The sequence below is a fragment of the Microcaecilia unicolor genome, chromosome 8 (genome assembly GCF_901765095.1).
Source record: "Microcaecilia unicolor chromosome 8, aMicUni1.1, whole genome shotgun sequence".
NCBI classification, from domain to species: Eukaryota; Metazoa; Chordata; class Amphibia; order Gymnophiona; family Siphonopidae; genus Microcaecilia; species Microcaecilia unicolor.
This window is the reverse complement of record NC_044038.1, coordinates 244630302-244647962: the sequence shown is the minus strand read 5'-3', so window position 1 is coordinate 244647962 and position 17661 is coordinate 244630302. Positions and strand designations below refer to the sequence as shown.

Genomic DNA, 17661 nt, shown 5'->3' with positions numbered 1-17661 from the left:
CTGATACCTCTCAAGGAACCTAGACTGCCCCAATTTGACTGCCACTACTTGATTGTACATTTGTCCATTAGATTGTAAGCTCTCAGAGCAGGGACTGTCCTTCTATGTTATATTGTACAGCGCTGCGTAACCCTAGTAACGCTTTAGAAATGTCAAATAGTAGTAGTAGTAAGGCAAGAAACTGAAGCACGTGGCAGCAACTACTACTACTTAACATTTTTAAAGCGCTACTAGGGTTACGCAGCGCTGTACAGTTTAAACAACTCTGACTGTCCCTGCTTCAGTAAACAGGCTTTGTATAACAGCAATATAAACTCCGGAGAAAACAAAGAGGCCGATGCCGATGAATGCTCTGTCAGGCCTTGAGGCTGTAAAATGGTGGCTGTGCTCTGTTTGTGATCAGCCAGAGGCTGCTCCTCACTACCAGTTGGTGCTGACAAAATGGTCCCAAGACCCCAGCATATTCGGATGCTGTGCCACATCTGAAGATTTGCTGCTGCCATTTCCTCCATGTCCCACAGGATTTCCGGCTTGCATGCACTGCAATGCCGGCCAGTTGGACTCACAGCAGAAGCACTGCTTAACTGCCTCTGCAGGAGTTGCCAATCATCCTGTCACTAGTGCAGCACGAGTCCCAAGTGGTGAGTCAGGATTCCTCCCCTGCACCAAGTAGAACTGCAGCCCTCCAAGTGGTTTTCAGTCAAACTTTAGTTGGACTTACCCCTGCTAGCTGCTCCCCCCCAAGCTCACAGTCTCCACAAGTCTTACCCCACATGAGAAAGGCTCAGAACTGATACTCTCTGTCTCATGCTGTCCAGCAGACCCCTTTCTTTCTTCTTTTTTTTTTTCAAAAGGTTGTTGTGCTGGAAAGGAAAGCTCCATAGGAAACAGGGGAGAGGTGAAGGGAGGGAAGAAGTAAATTAGTGAGGCACCACAAACACGGACCTGAAGACATTGCAGATATGACTCAGCAGACTCAAGCCACCTGCAAAGCTCAACTGGGGACCAGGAGTAAATCACTCAGAACCAGAAGCTGAAAAGTGTCTATCCACCTGCTGGAGACAGAAAATACTGAGGAGCTTGACTGGATGGCAAGAGAGAGATGTCTCAGTTTAGTTTTCAGTTCTCTATCTCCACCTACTGGTTGATGGACACAACTATCCCACAGGTTCTGGAATAGTAGAAAGTTACATAATGTAATCCAAGTATGTTGTCCCTATTTCAGGATTGTCACTGCAGTGATTGGGCTTAAGAGTGTAGGAAAGGATATGAAATAGGGAAAACAAATCCACAAGTAGGCTCATGCTACAGTACACCAATTTTAACTGATTCTGATAAGCTGGAAGCCCATAAACTCCTGGAGGAACATGCCAAGCAAAAAAAAGGTCTACTTGTACACTAATGGATAACAATGCCCTGTGATTTTTTTCACTGCAAAAGGGTTAATATTTTAACATATACTGGAAGGAAAGACTTCAGGAAACGCTCTCAATGCTAAAGTAAATGTGCGATCTTTACTTTGCAAAAAAGCAATAAATACGAATACAGTAAAATAGCAATCCCGTTGCTTGTGGCATCAGAGCAAGGACAGTTATGCTCCTTTAGAGACCAATTAATCATGATTTAAACCCCACCTTTAATTTTGGTCACTGCACGTGAGGTTGGTTTATTGTACTATATGACCATACAAGCCTTGAAAATCACGGTGAAGCTGACAAACTCCCTGAAATATCTGAAGACTTTGTGATTCCTCCTCCACCATAATTACAGGTTTGTACTATCACACTGAAATAAACCCTTACCCACTGGCAAACACTTGGATTAGAGGCGAGGCTTACAACCATGATGATCTGTTTCAGTTCTACACTAACTGAACAGCAGCCCAAACTTGCCTCCTGGCATGCTCTGCCTGCAAAGAACTGCAAATTTCATCACACTATTATATAATTTAAGAAAAATAGATATCAATTTAGCTTGTTGCGATGTATGCATATTTACTATAAGGCTATGGAGGCCTACATCCAGAGGTGCTGGATATTATCTATTATATAATAACTAGGAAGGAAAATTATTTCAAGCTTTTGCTGGTCAGAAATCCTTGGTGACTGATAACATTAATCACCCATTTTCCACTGATTTCCACCGTCTCTCTTCATGGGTCCCAAAGACTTCCTGCACTCAGGTTGCTTTAGAAATGAATGAAAATATAGCCAAAGCAAGGAGTGGGTTTGACAGTGGTCTCTCCATGGGTTAGGTTTCATGGTCTGGTTCTTCTCTTTCTTTCCCACCCGGCATGGAGATTGTGAGTAGTGGTGGGGTGAACCCCAGAGGTACGACCTTTTTTTTTTTTGTGCAGAATGCCTGATGGCGACACTTTCTAATTTTGGTTGCCCAATATTTTTTTTTGCTGTAGTTTACGCAGCCACTTTGTTTCTGATCCAAAGATTTTGGCAACAGCCTAGGGATCTAAGGGCTGCAGTTCTTGAGTCCAGCTTCATGGAACAGTGATGTATAAAATTCCGGCTCCAGTTGCTTATTCCTGTATTTATTGATAATATCTGTGATCTTCTGCTTCCTGCGGACATGGGGAGGGTTGTACGAGTCACTTTCAAGTCGTTTCCTCCGACAGATATTAATTACAGTCTGACGTACTAAGAAACCTATGAAAGAGAGGAAGGTAGATCTTGTTTAGAAGACAGAAAAGAGAACAATCCTTCCTTGGGCTTCTAAGCTGCTCCAGCATTTTTGGAAGCCCCTGAAAAAAAAATCCCATTTGAAGCAATAGCAAATCCATTAACATTTAACGGATGCAGAGATCGCCACATTTCACATATACTACACCAGATGAGTTTATGACTCACTGGGATTTCTTAAAAATTCCAAATCCCTTAAAGTTCTCAAGGTGCACACAAGGTGGGAGGAAACAGGTAGAGCAGAAACTTATAAAGCTTTTTGTTAAAAGTGGTGGACCAAAGAAATTGGCATCAGTCATACAATATTCTCCCAATTACCACAGGACGGAGTAGCCTAGAGGTTAGAACTGTGGCCTGAGAGCCAGGGAAACTAGGGTTCAAATCCTTTCCCCACTGACACTACCATCTGACCTTCAACAAGCCACTTTGCCCTTCACTGTCACAGGTGTAATTTAGCTTGTAAGCTCTCCAGGAAAAGGACCTATTGACTATATTTCAGCAACCTTCGATACAGTTGATCATGATATTTTGAAGTGTAAACTGGCTTAATCAAGAATCACTAACAATGTATTTTGTTGGTTTAATGATTTTCTGAGAAATAGGTGTTACCAAATTATTAAGAATGAAGAATTATTTTCCTCATGGCAGCCACCATGTGGAGTTTCTCAGGGCTCTCTGGTCTCACTTAATTAGCATCTAAATGGGTTCTTTAGGTTTGCTGGCTCTTGGGGAAGGAACATTTTGTTTTCATATGTGGACGATATTTTTATATTGTTACAGATCTGCATTATTCATATTTCAGGATCAAAATGTGCATAGATAAGATCAGAACTTGGTCTTTATCTTATCTTCTAAAGCTAACTACAGATAAGCCTTAAATTCTTTGGTTGAATTTCTGATTTAAGTAAGGGTCCATTAGGTAATGATTCCTCCCTTTTGGTTGAGAAAACCTCTAGCGTGGTAGTGATATTAGATTCTGCCATGTCTATTGAACTTCAAGATAATAACCTTGCTAAGAAAATGTTTTTAAAAACATAGACAATTTAGATGGATTTGCTCCTATTTGTAGAAGAATCGTAAGCCACATTGAGCCTGCAAAGAGGTGGGAAAATGTGGGATACAAATGCAGCAAATAAATTGCTAATTTTGACTCAGATGGACTACTGCAACTCTCTGTTTGTAAAGAACCTCACAAAAAAAACTTTGAACCAACTCTTTTGTTGCATGGTAAACTACGTAGAGGATTGTCACTGATGTATTTTTCAGAATTGCCCTCACAGTGTTTCAAACATCTTTTCTACAATTAGGAAATCCTATTCAGGAACTGTGACTGCTAATGGGAATAAAGTGTTCTAAGTCTCCAATCTTGCTAGGGTCGTGAATTATGTGACTAACGATCTTACCCAGAGCTCTTCTGCTGACCACCATCCCATCCACCAGTGGGATGACCATGTTGAATTTCCCAGCAGCTCCTTGCACTTTTACTCGGAATAAACCAGTTCTTAAGGGATGGATGAAGATAACAGGAACCTCTTTTTCAGGTATGGTTGTCCTGAAGGGGGTGGGTGGGAAAAAAAAAACGTTATCAAAATAATGGCGTATTTTCTTACAGCTAGGGATATCAAGAACAAGCATAGTTTATTTACCTGTAATAGCAGGGCAATGCATTCTACAGGGATGTCATGCTGGCATAGCCTGTGTGCAGGAACTCACTAAGCACAGAGAAATCTTTTTTTGATTTCTCTATGCTTGTGCAGGGGTTCCCACGCTGCCACATGGACCCTCCTCCTCCCAGCCTGTTCAGACCTAGAATGTGAGAGTCACGACCTTGTTTCTATTTTTTTTGACACTGCTCTCTTTCTTTGTGGGGTTGGGGGGGGGGGGTAAGTGCCTTTATTTTCCTGTCATCTACCTGGAATCCCTGTTAAAGGTAAGCAATTACACTTTCTCTGCAGATAAGCAGGGGGATGCAGGCACAACTCTAAGGTGAATGCAAAGATAAGGACTGCTCTTTTTCAGATAACCATTGAAGCAGACCAAAGAGAAAAGAATGGAAAAATAATGGCCATTTTAAGGGGTTTTAGACAAATTTCGTGTTATTTTATTTTTCGAAAAGTAGAAAAAACTTAATTATTACGATGCAACTGCTTAAATTGTAAGCTACAACTGTTAATTTCTGTATCTGCCTAGAATCTGATGAGATCAGTGTGGACTATAAATCACAAGATTAGAATAGAATAGTATGGTGAATTCCAGTGAGTTTCTCCATTAATATTACTCCCCACCCCCAGTCTTGTCTTCCTCTGAGCTAGGCTTGTTGGAGTTGCTTGTTTCCATCTCTGCACTATTTTCACCCTTGCAGCTGAAAGACACTATAACCACTTTTTTTTTTTTTCCAAATTTTTTCATTATACAATATTCAATCAATCTTGAATATTACACGATACATGCAATAATTCCATCTTTAATTACAAAATCATACTTCTAAGAAACAAATAATAGCTATCGACCACAAATAAATGTAATTGACCCAAGAGGAAAAATATATATAATTATAAGCTAATATAACAAAGCTCAATCAATTATACTTATCCAAAGATTGCGTCATATTCAGAATGACCTATTCCAGGCTGCTATACAGTGTTACATTTGGGTCTAAATTCTCACAATCACACCCTCTTTGCTTTTCAAAAAATCCTCCAATTGATTGGGTTCAAAAAACTGAAATTGCTTTGTTTGGTATAGAATCCTACAAACACAAGGGTACTTTAATTGAAAATTTGCACCAAGTGCTACTACCCTTAAACGCAGTAGCAAAAATAACTTACGTCTCTTCTGGGTTTCCCTGGATAAATCCGGGAAAACCCTTACTTTTGAACCCAAAAATAAAGAATTGAGATGTCTCAAGGACAGCCTAAGCACTGCATCTCTATCTATCTCCAGGGCGAATGTCACCAACAAAGTTGTACTTTGCGTGACCACCTCCAGAGAAGATTCTAGGAACTCAGTCAAATTCATTCCACCTGAAGGATTTAAATTATCTAGTACTTTACCAGTACTCTGTAAATAATATGCTCTTGTAATGGGTGGCAGTGAGCTATCAGACATTCCCAGAACTTCCACTAGATATTTCTTAACCATCTGTACTGGAGTAATAAGTGGCGATTTTGGAAAGTTTATAATACGCAGGTTAAGTCTCTTCGATTGGTTCTCCAAGTACTCCAAGCACTTAGAGGCAAAACATCTCTCCTTAATCAAAGATTGTTCCACAAGTTCCATTTTTGCAAATTTTTCAGATAGAGTTTTTACCTCCATAGCTTGGTAATCATTAATTTGTAATTGTTTTAATGCAGTCTCGGCTATAACCTTGATACTTTCAGTATTCTTTGATATCAAAGTCTGTAAGGCAGAGAGAGTGGAGGAATTCAGTTCCCAAAGTGACTCTAACGTCACAATAGCAGGTTTTTCTTTCCCCTCGAAAACCAGTTGAGGTGCTCTAGCAGTTTGTTCCAGGATACTCACAATTGTAGTAGAAACTACAGGAGCAGAACTACCCTCTGGTATATTCAAGCTGGCAGCGTTTGTTCCGGCTTCGTGTAGGTTCCCTCCCTGAATGCTCTCTTCTCCCATCGGGGTTTGAACAACAGGACTCATCACGAAGCACTCCCTTCCTGGTTGAGGGGGCGCTGCACGTAAAACAGGGCTCAGGGAAGCCCCGTTAACACTGTCGGCCAGCTCTGATACGCTGGCTCCAGCAGCAGGAGTAGATGTCACATCTGAACCGGAGGCGATTCCAAACCGCTCGAGTGTCGACTGTTGGAGCGGGGGTTTACTTCCAGGGAGAGAGGGAATCTCCCTGACCTTCCCCCGTCTCTTACCCATCACAAACGGCAGGTAAGGCTCTCTTTCCAGTGTCTGCTAGAGCTGGATCGTAACGCGTCCGCTGACGCCAATCATACCGCGGCCATCTTGGCTATAACCACTTTTTTTCTATTTGTGTGGAGTCTCCTTTTTCCATAGCCCTACTAAATAAAGTTTTGAGACCGATGCATATTCCCACCTACACACAGTCCAAGAATTTTTTTTTGTATCTGTACCCAAAACATTTTTACCTTAGGACACTCCCCCAGTCCCCACATTGTTTCCAGTAGAGCCCTGGTATTGACAGGTACATTCTTTGCAGTCTCCCTGGAGTTAAATGCCATCTTAACAAAATGATCAAGTTATGCTCTTTAATTCAGATTGACACTGAGGCAGTGGCGTAGCAAGGGGGGGGGGGGGGGCGGGAGGGGCGGTCCGCCCCGGGTGTCAGCTCAGGGGGGGGGGGGTGTGCTCCCTGCCAGCTCTCCCCCCTTGGCGCATCGACACCCCCCCGACCAGCTCCCGCACCCTACCTTTAAAAAGAATATTGGAATCCAAGGTGAGGCGCAGCGCCTCACGCCTGCCCTGCATGTAAAAGAAATGTGGACTGTCGGGCCTTCCCTCGCTCTATCTGTCCCGCCCTCCGCTGATGCAATTTCCTATTTCCGCAAGGGCGGGACAGACAGAGCGAGGGAAGGCCCGACGGTCCACATTTCTTTTACGTGCAGGGCAGGCGCGAGGGGCTGCGCCTCGCCTCGGATTCCAATATTCTTTTTAAAGGTAGGGTGTGGGAACTGGTTGGGGGGGATGTCAATGCGCCGAGGGGGGGGGGGGATGTCATCATGCTGCACCCGGGGGGGGGGGGGGGGGGGTGCAACGGTGAACCGCCCCACCCTGGGTGGCAGACCCCCCTGCTAAGCCACTGCACTGAGGTCCCATTTCCATTGGAAAACACCTGTCCCCAACGCTTCTCAGGTAATGCCTCCCCTAAATCCACCCACCATTCATATACTGAAATTTATGAACCCATTCTGTACCACTACCTTGTACAGTGCTGAAATGAACCCTTTCAACCCTTTCTTCCTCATTCGCAATTTTTCAGTAGGTGCCAGGCCCTTCATAATAGCAGAAAAGACGAACATATGTCTTCCTGCAGTATCAAGGACATATCCCGATCGCCAGCCACAGGATGTGACCACAGAAGTACCTCCTTCTACAGGAGAGTCTTTTTGCCACCCTCACTCGTATTCCATCGTCTCAAGCAGATGAGCATAAAATAATCTTTAATTACTGTACTTCTCTCCCACATCCCACCTGCAAACTGTCCTAACATAGCCACATTTTTATTCAAACATCTGACCTCTTAAGACCAGGCTACTTGAATGCGCGAACTACCGCTAGGCCTTCTGGTTATTAGGATTCTCACAGCACGCCAGACAGAGCCAGCTGTCAGGTCGATCCTCTCATCACAATTATCATTCTCCTCAGTCTTTTTAGGTGCCCTGCAGTGTGGACCCAATATTTCAACTCTCACTGTTCAACACTGCCTTGAATTTTAGTGCCCAAAATGTTTATGATTATTAAGACTTGATATACTGCCTTTTGAGAAAAAAATCCAAAGTGGTTTACAATTTAAAACTGGAAAAATAAATTCTCAGAATACTCTGCACTGTTTTGTACCAAAAAGTGGCTACCAAGCAATTGATCATTCTTTTTTAAATCACTTCTCAAGAATTATTGCTACATCTGATCACTTCTGAAGAACTACTAGGCAGGGGCGTATCTGAGGTTCAGCGGTAGGGGGGGCAGGGGCTAGAGTGAGAGGGCACATTATAGCCCCCCCCCCCCACTGAGGTCCGCTTCCTCCTGCCTGCCGGTGCCTTTTACTTCAGCTGGCAGGGGACCCCAACCCCCGCCAGCCCAGCCGAGGTCTTGTTTAAGTTTTCTTCCTCGTACTGTGCTGTAAAAGCTGCATCCCTTCCCTTCCAGTTTCGGATGGAGTCTGACGTCGCAGCACGTTGTACATGCAGGACGTCAACATGCTGCGACGTCAGACTCCGTCCGAAACTGGAAGGGAAGGGATGCAGCTTTTACAGCACAGTACAAGGAAAAAAACTTAAACAAGACCTCGGCTGGGCTAGTGGGGGTTGGGGTCCCCTGCCAGCTGAAGTAAAAGGCACCGGCAAGCAGGAGGAAGTGGACCTCGGCGGGGGTAGGTGACGGCGGTAGGGGGGTCCAGGGCGAAATCTGTGGGGGCCCAGGCCCCTGTGGCCCCACACAGATACGCCTCTGCTACTAGGCATACGCAATGCCTTATAACTACACAAGAGACAGTCCCTGCTTGGAAGAGCTTGCAATCTATCAAGACAAACACACAAGACATAAGAGACATTTGAAATTAATATATTAAGAAATAGTTGAAACAACAAGGCTACAAAAGAGCAAATCAAGGTTTAAGAATTAAAAAAAAAAAAGAAGTTGGTTTTTAACCTGGATTTGAATTGTTACAGCAGTGGAGGAAAAGGAAGCAGGGGGATGATAGTGTTACGCATAGAAACAGAAAAAGGAGGGAAAGAAAGGGAAAAGTGGATTTGGAGGAAAAACAAAAGGGTTCTGTCTTGGCCATACTGATTGAACTGAGCATGTGTGGAAGTGCTGGTGTCAGAGGCTGGAGTACCCTGCCAGTTTTCTCATGGCTCAAGCAGCACGGGTGGAGGGGGCAGGGATTGAGCATCCCCACCAACCAGGCAACCTAGTGCTATAATTTCGGAGGGATCTAAGCCTAAAGTAGGGGCCACTGCTCTGTTATCATGAAGTAATACTACAGGGCATGCCTCCTAGTCAGCTGGTGGAAGCCCAAGAACATGAGTGTTATCACCAATGCGAGTATGCAGATGGACTGTAACCTGTTATACTTGACTGGATGCTGAAGAGCAAAGTGCTAGCAGAACCTCAAACCTGAGATGAGCCATGCTGACATGCAGAGTCTCTACCAGATGGGACAAGCCAGACATCAAAAGGCCATAAAGAAGCCATTTTATGATGTATTTTGCATATCAATACACAAGGAAAGGATAAAAAGGCTGTCTCAAGACAAGCCATGGCCAGTACTTATTTATTATACAATGTATATACTGCTTAATCCTAATTTCTTAGTGGATCACAAAGTCACATTCATAATATAAAACAGAACAGACATACACAAAAAAAATTACATCATTACATCATCCAGCAAGAGAAAACCCTCAAAAAATACATCTGTGACTCATACCTGATTGAAGCATTACTATTGGCTGCTGTTTCTATGCCCGTACTGGTTTCTGACAGCAAGTCAGACAGGGGAAAATTTTCTGTAGGAAAATTAATAAACTCATGTTCAGTGACTTTCTAAACATATAATTTAATCATACACTGTCCTAAAATATCAACTTACCTGTATCCTGGCTCGATTTCTCTGTTTGATCCTGCATTTTCACTTTCAAACTATTTCACATACTTTTATATTTTATATTACATAAAATCACAGCTCCACATATACCTCTCGACTATTCTAGATGGTTTAGGAATTCTTATACAAGGGTAGCAGAATGCCTAATGAGGAAATTGTGTCCATCTTTCTGCCTGTGACCTGAGCTTTTTACTTTAAGGGCCTGGTTTTATGATAGTATCTCATTCTTATCACTGTATTACACCTCCCCCACTTTTCTCTTTACTCTGCTTGTCGTCCTCTTATCTGCTGCTACTATTTTGCTAATGACTGCCTTTGTAAGAAGTCCAAAAAGGAGCCCATTTTATAAGGAAAACATGGCTGCCTACGTGCCTTTATAAGATAGTCCAAAACCCATCCCCAACAGTGCATAAAACCCGATGCACGAATTCACGTCTGGTCAGGAGGAGTAAGGGTGTGCACTTCTAGACCACCCAAAGTAGACCTCTAGGAATGTCCACAGTCAGATTGTGCATTTTTTTTTTTTTACAATTTTATAAAAGCTCCCTTCTATGTTTAAAACATGCTTTACATATGGAATCCCATCCCCTTTATAAAATGACCCCCTACGAGCCAGTCAGGCAGGCTGAGTCTCTCAATGGTTGCTTAGGAAGTCTGGAGTTACAGGTAGGTCTTAATGAAGATGCCTTGGTAGCTGTAGCAGACTAAAAGCCCTCTTTTTACAGAGAAAATCAAGGAAGGAGCTGGAAGGTCCAGGGCAGGACATTCACACTTCCCCTGCAATTTTACATAGATGGATTAAGGGCTTTCTAACCTCTAGAACATATCAAGTAAAATCTAATTCAAACATTTCACCACTGTGGAAAGCGGACTGTGGAGACCCCCAAGGTTCACCATTATCCCCAACACTCTTTAACATCATGTTGATCCCTTTGGCCAAGTCCTTATCCAATCTAGGCCTTAACCCATTCATCTATGCAGATGATGTCACAATTTACATTCCCTTCAGACACGACCTGTCTGAAACCACCAAAGAAATTAATCTTGGTTTGAACACCATGAACTTATGGGCAAATTCTTTTCAACTGAAACTAAATACTGAGAAAACGCACTGCCTTATCCTTTCATCTCAACACAATAAGTTCAAACCTTCAACCTTAAACACCCCAAATATTACCCTTACTATCTCTGAGAGCCTAAAAAAACTTGGTGTTATAATCGATCGCAATCTAACACTCGAAAGCCAAATAAACTCCACTACAAAGAAAATGTTCTTTTCATTGTGGAAACTTAAACGGATAAAATCTTTCTTCCCGAGAGAAGTATTTCATAATCTAATACAATCAATGGTATTATGCCACTTAGACTACTGCAACGGAATACATGCAGGATGTAAAGAACTTACAAAGAAACTACAGACCGCCCAAAACACAGCAGCCAGATTAGTCTATGGAAAATCCAAATTCCATAGTGCTAAACCCCTTCGAGAGAAACTGCACTGGCTTCCAATTAAGGAACGTATCACCTTCAAAATCTGCACTCTAGTCCACAAAATTCTTTACGGAGAAGCCCCTGGATACATGACAAACCTAATCAATCTACCTTCCAAGAATATATCCAGATCATCCCGTTCATACTTAAACCTCCATTACCCTAACTGCAACGGTCTCAAATATAAATCCACTTATGCATCCACCTTCTCCTTTATAAGTACACAACTATGGAATGCACTGCCAAAAGCTGTGAAAACAATCCACAATCACCTTAATTTCAGGAAATCACTCGAGACCAGCTTATTTGGAAAGGCCTACCCCAAGGATCCAACATAAGTCCCTATATTCTGCAACACAGCAAATTAATGGACCGTATTGACCACTTTGACCCTTTATACCCTGTTTTTTTGATCCCCAGTCCTCTACACTATGTTATTTGTATAGTTACCGGATTGGTGACTGCCTTTACGGTTTGATGTTAGCCACATTGAGCCTGCAAATTGGTGGGAAGATGTGGGGCACAAATGTGTTAAATAAATAAATAAATACATGAGACTCTAGAAAGGCCTTTCTGTAAAATACATACAAGGACGGCAGCAAATACATGTGTCAGAGCAGCCATTTCAGAACAAAAGACAACTCTACACACGTACCAGTAACTGCACATGTGCTACTGATCTTGCAACATACACATGTTTTTGACTGTGCTTATATGTGTATGGACCAGATTTCATAAAGCTGCACATACAAGTGGAGTCAATTAAGAATCCATGTGAAATAAATCCTTTTAATGCATTTTGAGGTGGTGTTTCACACCACAGAGGTTAGCACAACTGCCCTGCTCAATCACTGCTGGAGACTCCAGGTCCAAATGAATAGGTAGTTGGCACATTCAAATGCCTGGGAGCAGGTGCAAAAAGGTGACATGGAAATAAAAAAAATAAATAAATAATAAAAAAAAATATACACACACACATACTTATACACACATTCCCAATGTAAAATGAAAACTATGCATGCATTTTTCACCTAGCCAAACCATACCCCTTTGAAACTGCTGCATCTTGGAATATCAACATGTGCAAACAGTAGCAGCAGTCTACAAGTGTCAATGTAAAAGGATAAAACTTCTCCTTCACTCAGGCCACGGTTTACATGCAACCCTCATACTTCTACATTCAGGCCTTTCACTCGTGCTACAATGGGTTTCTAATTACAAACAGCGCTGCAGCACCTTAGCATGCAATGGTAGAAGAATCTCTCTGACCTCGTGTGCCACTTTCTAACTCTTCTTACTCTCCTACCTTCCTATTTGTTACATCTTTGCTTTACCTCTCACTATCAATTAAAATGTTCTATTACATATTGTGTTGACATTGTAAGTAGTAGACCATGCCATACTCTGTATTATTTGAATATTTTTACTGCTGTAATTGCCTATTGCTCATGTTTGATCTATTCTGAGTGAATTCCTTCAAAAAGGCGGTAAATAAATCCTACTAAATAAATAAGCAGATAAAAAGGAACCAAACCAGTCATTTCTCCCCTCAGTACCAAGATAGTAGTACAACAAAAATCACGTGTCTCAAGTTATTGTCAGTAGTTCAAGCAAACTAAAACATTAAGATTCACCTTGCTTCTGATCTTCTTTATGAATAATGAGAATGAAAACATTTAAACTATTAAAAATACAATTACATTAACTCGAGAAAGAACTGTGTCAACTACCTAGATCGTCATACTGTTCAATCCAGACTACGGTAACTTTGGTCTCAGGACCCATAGGAGGAATAGTCCGGCCGGGGGGTAACTTCTTCGCCCTGGATGTAGGGCTCAGCTGGAGGAGACCCAAGAAGAGAAAGAGCATTCCCATTATACAGAGAAGACTGCAAAGAATACTGGCCCAAAGGAACCAGAACTAAAGCTGGAAACCAATTTTACCTTCAGGCCCAAACTTGTTTATTAATGTGTTAGTAGTGAAAACAGCAGAATTATCTTGAGCTTAACTATACAATTGTGTGTTTTGACAGATTTATTTTGGCACATTTTACATGAACTGATATTATCTATACACACCCGCTGTGAGGAACTAAGGTTGTCTGTGTTATTAGGGAAGAGTTCCAGTGTTAAGGATGGCTGTTTCAGTATCCCAGGGAGAAGGTCCATGTTTGAGTCCCCATCCAGGTCAGAGACCGTGCTTTCGATGGAATCAGCTGTGGAAGCAAGAGAAAAAGAGACATATAATCAGTTTACTCTTCTACCACTACTGGATCAAGACCCATCAACTCCTTTTACACAGAGCCTATTACAGAAACTGTAAGGCAGGCATGGTGTACAAAGAGGTAGCAGATTACAGACACCATAATTATTGGCTGTAGTAAGTCACACGGATTCATATAAGCAGATTATTAGTTGTAAATACACCTATGTACCAAAATATTTATGCTCAGAAAAGATCTAATGTGAAACCTGAGCTCATTTCCCTGGTTTCAGAAATCCCAGAGTAGGAGTCTTGACAGGTTAGGCAAAGTCATTGCACGCACCAATTAAACACCTTGCAAAAGGCCAAAGTTTGAAAAATAGTTGAAAATAGATAAAAGCAAAGCTCATTTCAAGCCCATGGTCTGAAGGGTAGGAAGAGGAGGCACCAAAAAAGATTTGTGCACACCATGTTCCTGGAACTTTTTAGTACAAGTGTGAACTGGGGGGAAAAGCACCTTCAAGAATTTCCCACTCTTTTGCACACCCATACTTTACACCCTTCTAATTTTATTTTCTGGAATCCCTCCAGACCAGTTCAGATACTTGGAGTTTGCCTTCTCCTACCAGCAGATGAAGACTGAGAACTACTGAACTAGTGACATAACCTTTAAGTATCCTATGCAGACTCTCACTGGTCAGTACTTCAATAAAGCAGAAAAGGACTTTACATCTCCTGAGTCCCTCCCACCCCCTCATCATCCGATCCTTCCCTATTACATTCCATAACACCCCTCTGAAGGCATACCACTTTGATCCCCCTAACTCCCTGAACAGCAAAGCTCAAGAGGCTCCTCCTCCAGCCCAAAGCCCTGCCTACATGTCTCCATAGGAACCCTCCTCTCCCACTCTCCAAACCCCCCAGCTGCCCATCACACCCCATTCTTATCCGGAAGCTATTGTTTGTGGTAGTGGTTCCTTTTCTGGTAAGGGTCAGCCTTCTACATATGAAGGCTGATCCCTACTAGTAGTACCACGACACTACCACCAGAGGTCATGGTGGCCATTTTCTGATCCATACCCAGAGCAGAAGGGGGTAGGGATCACCTCTATAAGGCCTAGGGGGCTGAGACGGAAGGTCCTTGAGGATTTGGCAGAAGGAATCAGACAGGAAGGGAAATATGCATGTAAGAGTGCTGTCACAGCATGTCACCAGCATTATTTATTTATTTTTGCTATGGCTGAACTGCACAAACCTGTTGCTCTGCGTGGTAAATGCAGGTCAGATGCTGGGCATGCCTCCCGCATTTACTGTACATTACTTTTTACAGTAATCACTTTAGTAGAAAGGCCCCTAAATAATGTAGACCATTTCAATATATTAAGTCAGTGATTGCACAGAAAGGCAAATCGTTCCATGAGACAGAGACTCTTTGGTGTTATATCATTTTTGTAAATAATTTTATTGCCATAAAGCAAAACAATTGCTGTAAAATCTGCACTTTCTTCTGCAGCTGTACCTTCATGATTTTCCTGGCATGACCTACTCTTCTAACAGACTGCCTGGTGATTCCAAGTGAGCCAGAATGGCTACTGTTTGAGGCAGGATTTGCTCTGAACCAGCAAGACACTTTCTGCGTTCTCATCAGTTTAAAGAGACAGAAACAATATAGTCTGCCTCAACATCACTTCATACACAGCCTCCCGTTTAACTAAAAAACATCATTTAAGCGCCTGCAGGATCTACACTCATTGCTCTTACATAAAGACTCCACTGGCGTTGGAACCACAAAGGCAATTTCAGTGAGGGCATCAGCGTAATACAGCACCTTCTTTTCGCCATTAAAAATACTTCCACTTGTGTCCTCTGCTAAGACCAATTCATCTGGGAAGAAAGCAAAGACACAGATCATTTGACAGCTCATTTTTACCCACATCCTTCTCCCAAAGAACACACTGCCCAATGTGCCTTGAGGAAAGCCAAAGCAAGATGTCTGAAGCCTCAGTCATGCAATCTTGGACCTGCTGCAAGAATAACAATGGTTAGAAAGGATGTTCTCTTCCTCCAGGACAGAGTCTTTTAGTGCTGCTCTCCTACAACAGCTGGACGTACCCAAGTTAAAAAGAACTTCCAAATGCACCTTGATATATTGTTGTACATATTACATTATGAAGTCCAAAAGAAACATCTTTCGTGCAATGTAAAAATAAATTTGAGAAATGAAGATTACACCCACTCTGTTTGCAATCACTGGGGCTGTTCCAAGGGTAAAACGTGCATGATATCTATGATATGCCTGTATCTGATCAGAATATCTGGGCTTCAGAGTACAGTACAACCAAATTCAACAAATCAAGGTGGAAAGCAGCATCCAACAGGCAAGTTACTAAGCAGGCAAGTTGCAAATGAGTACTCGGCTTGTGGTAGATACAAGGATGTTTCTTACATTTCAAATATTACAAGATGGCACAGTGTTACAGTTTTAAATCAATGACATTGGTTGTTATACATACGGAGATCGTGCTCAATGACACATGTGCTTTTATCCACATTTATGTGCAGGGGTTCCTGGGCTGAGGTTAGGTCAGGGAGGCACATAGAGCTTGATGAAAGAATTATTCACAGCAAGAGCAGGTACAAAGTTAAGTATATTTTTTCCCCTTAGATGATTTTCAAAAGGAAAGCATGTGCCTACTTCTCCCTTTGAGGGCAGCGTAGAAGCTCCATTGCATACTTTTGAAAATGGCTCCCTGTAAGACATCCTGCTTCTATTAGGACCATTTTCATTAGCAATCAAGAGTTCATAAATAGTCACATATCTTTGTACGATGTTTTGCTTCAAAATTCTAATTTGTAGTATGCACAAGTACAGAGTATCCTGTTCCGTAGGATTTTTTTGTTTAAATCCCACCTGGGCCTCTCTACACTGGTATTTCCCATAAATGGAATGTAGGGATCCCTTTCAGCTCTGCAACATTACGAGGGATTTCTCAACAGGTTTCTGCATAGAAGTAATTTCTATAATGTTACAGGGCCATCTCTGGTCCCTATGCCACTGTATTTTTCAGAGTGATACAAAGTTTAATCTCTTTTTCTTATACTGGACTTTCTGAACACTCGAGCTGTGTTCTCCATCCCCCCCCCCTTTTCTTTTGAAAGCATGGTTGAATGAGGGACACTTTATCTGGGCTGCTAATTCACCTGCATGATAAATTCATCTTAAACTAAAACAGCCATTTGACCTTACCTTGTTCCTGCCCCTCATGGTCACTGCAACTGTTAATTGACCAGCTGGTTGAAATATGCCCTGACCAGCCAGGATGCTTGCGCACAGAAACCGGCCAGCCCAGAGACAACAAGAACTCGAGGAAATGTGGCTGAATGTTACTGGAAGACTCTACATTCTTCAGGATCTGAAAATAATACCACGTTATAGAAAAAAAAGAGTCATTTTTCAGTTCATCTCTCACCCCCTATCCATCCTGTACATTGTCATGCTACTCTGTGGCCCTTTTATGTTCCTTCCTTCTACTGCTACTTCAAGAAACAATTTGTGCTGGTTTGGCCATAGTTAAATAAAAGACAGGAAATATAATATGCTAACAATAATAATTCCCCTTTTGCAGTCCTTGGATCCAGGTAAATGTTGTATTTTCACAAGGAGAGGTCAGTGCATAATCAATAACATCACAAAAGTATTCATACAGTACATAAGTATTGCCATACTGGGAAAGACCAAAGGTCCATCGAGCCCAGCATCCTGTTTCCAACAGTGGCCAATCCAGGTCACAAATACCTGGCAAGATCCGCAAAATGTACAAAACATTTTATACTGCTTATCCCAGAAATAGTGGATTTTCCCCAAGTCCATTTTATAACGGTCTATGGACTTTTCCTTTAGGAAGCCGTCCAAAACCTTTTTAAAACTCCGCTAAGCTAACCACCTTTATCACATTCTCTGGCAAT

The 17661-nt window shown here is 42.2% G+C and overlaps 1 protein-coding gene across 6 annotated transcripts in view; it reads right to left on the bottom strand.

Annotated features, from left to right (window-relative positions):
• Nucleotides 1-1495: 1495 nt before the first annotated feature.
• RALGAPB (Ral GTPase activating protein non-catalytic beta subunit) overlaps nucleotides 1496-17661 on the bottom strand; it is a 174054-nt gene continuing 157888 nt past the window's right edge. For all 6 annotated transcript variants that reach the window (XM_030212441.1, XM_030212442.1, XM_030212443.1 and 3 more), the window contains 7 exons: nucleotides 16943-17108; nucleotides 15457-15579; nucleotides 13572-13708; nucleotides 13224-13332; nucleotides 9826-9904; nucleotides 4097-4245; nucleotides 1496-2660 (listed from right to left, as the gene is read on the bottom strand). In XM_030212441.1, the coding sequence (XP_030068301.1) occupies nucleotides 2467-2660; nucleotides 4097-4245; nucleotides 9826-9904; nucleotides 13224-13332; nucleotides 13572-13708; nucleotides 15457-15579; nucleotides 16943-17108 (957 nt within the window). In that variant the 3' untranslated portion in view covers nucleotides 1496-2466. The remainder of the gene's footprint in view (nucleotides 2661-4096; nucleotides 4246-9825; nucleotides 9905-13223; nucleotides 13333-13571; nucleotides 13709-15456; nucleotides 15580-16942; nucleotides 17109-17661) is intronic.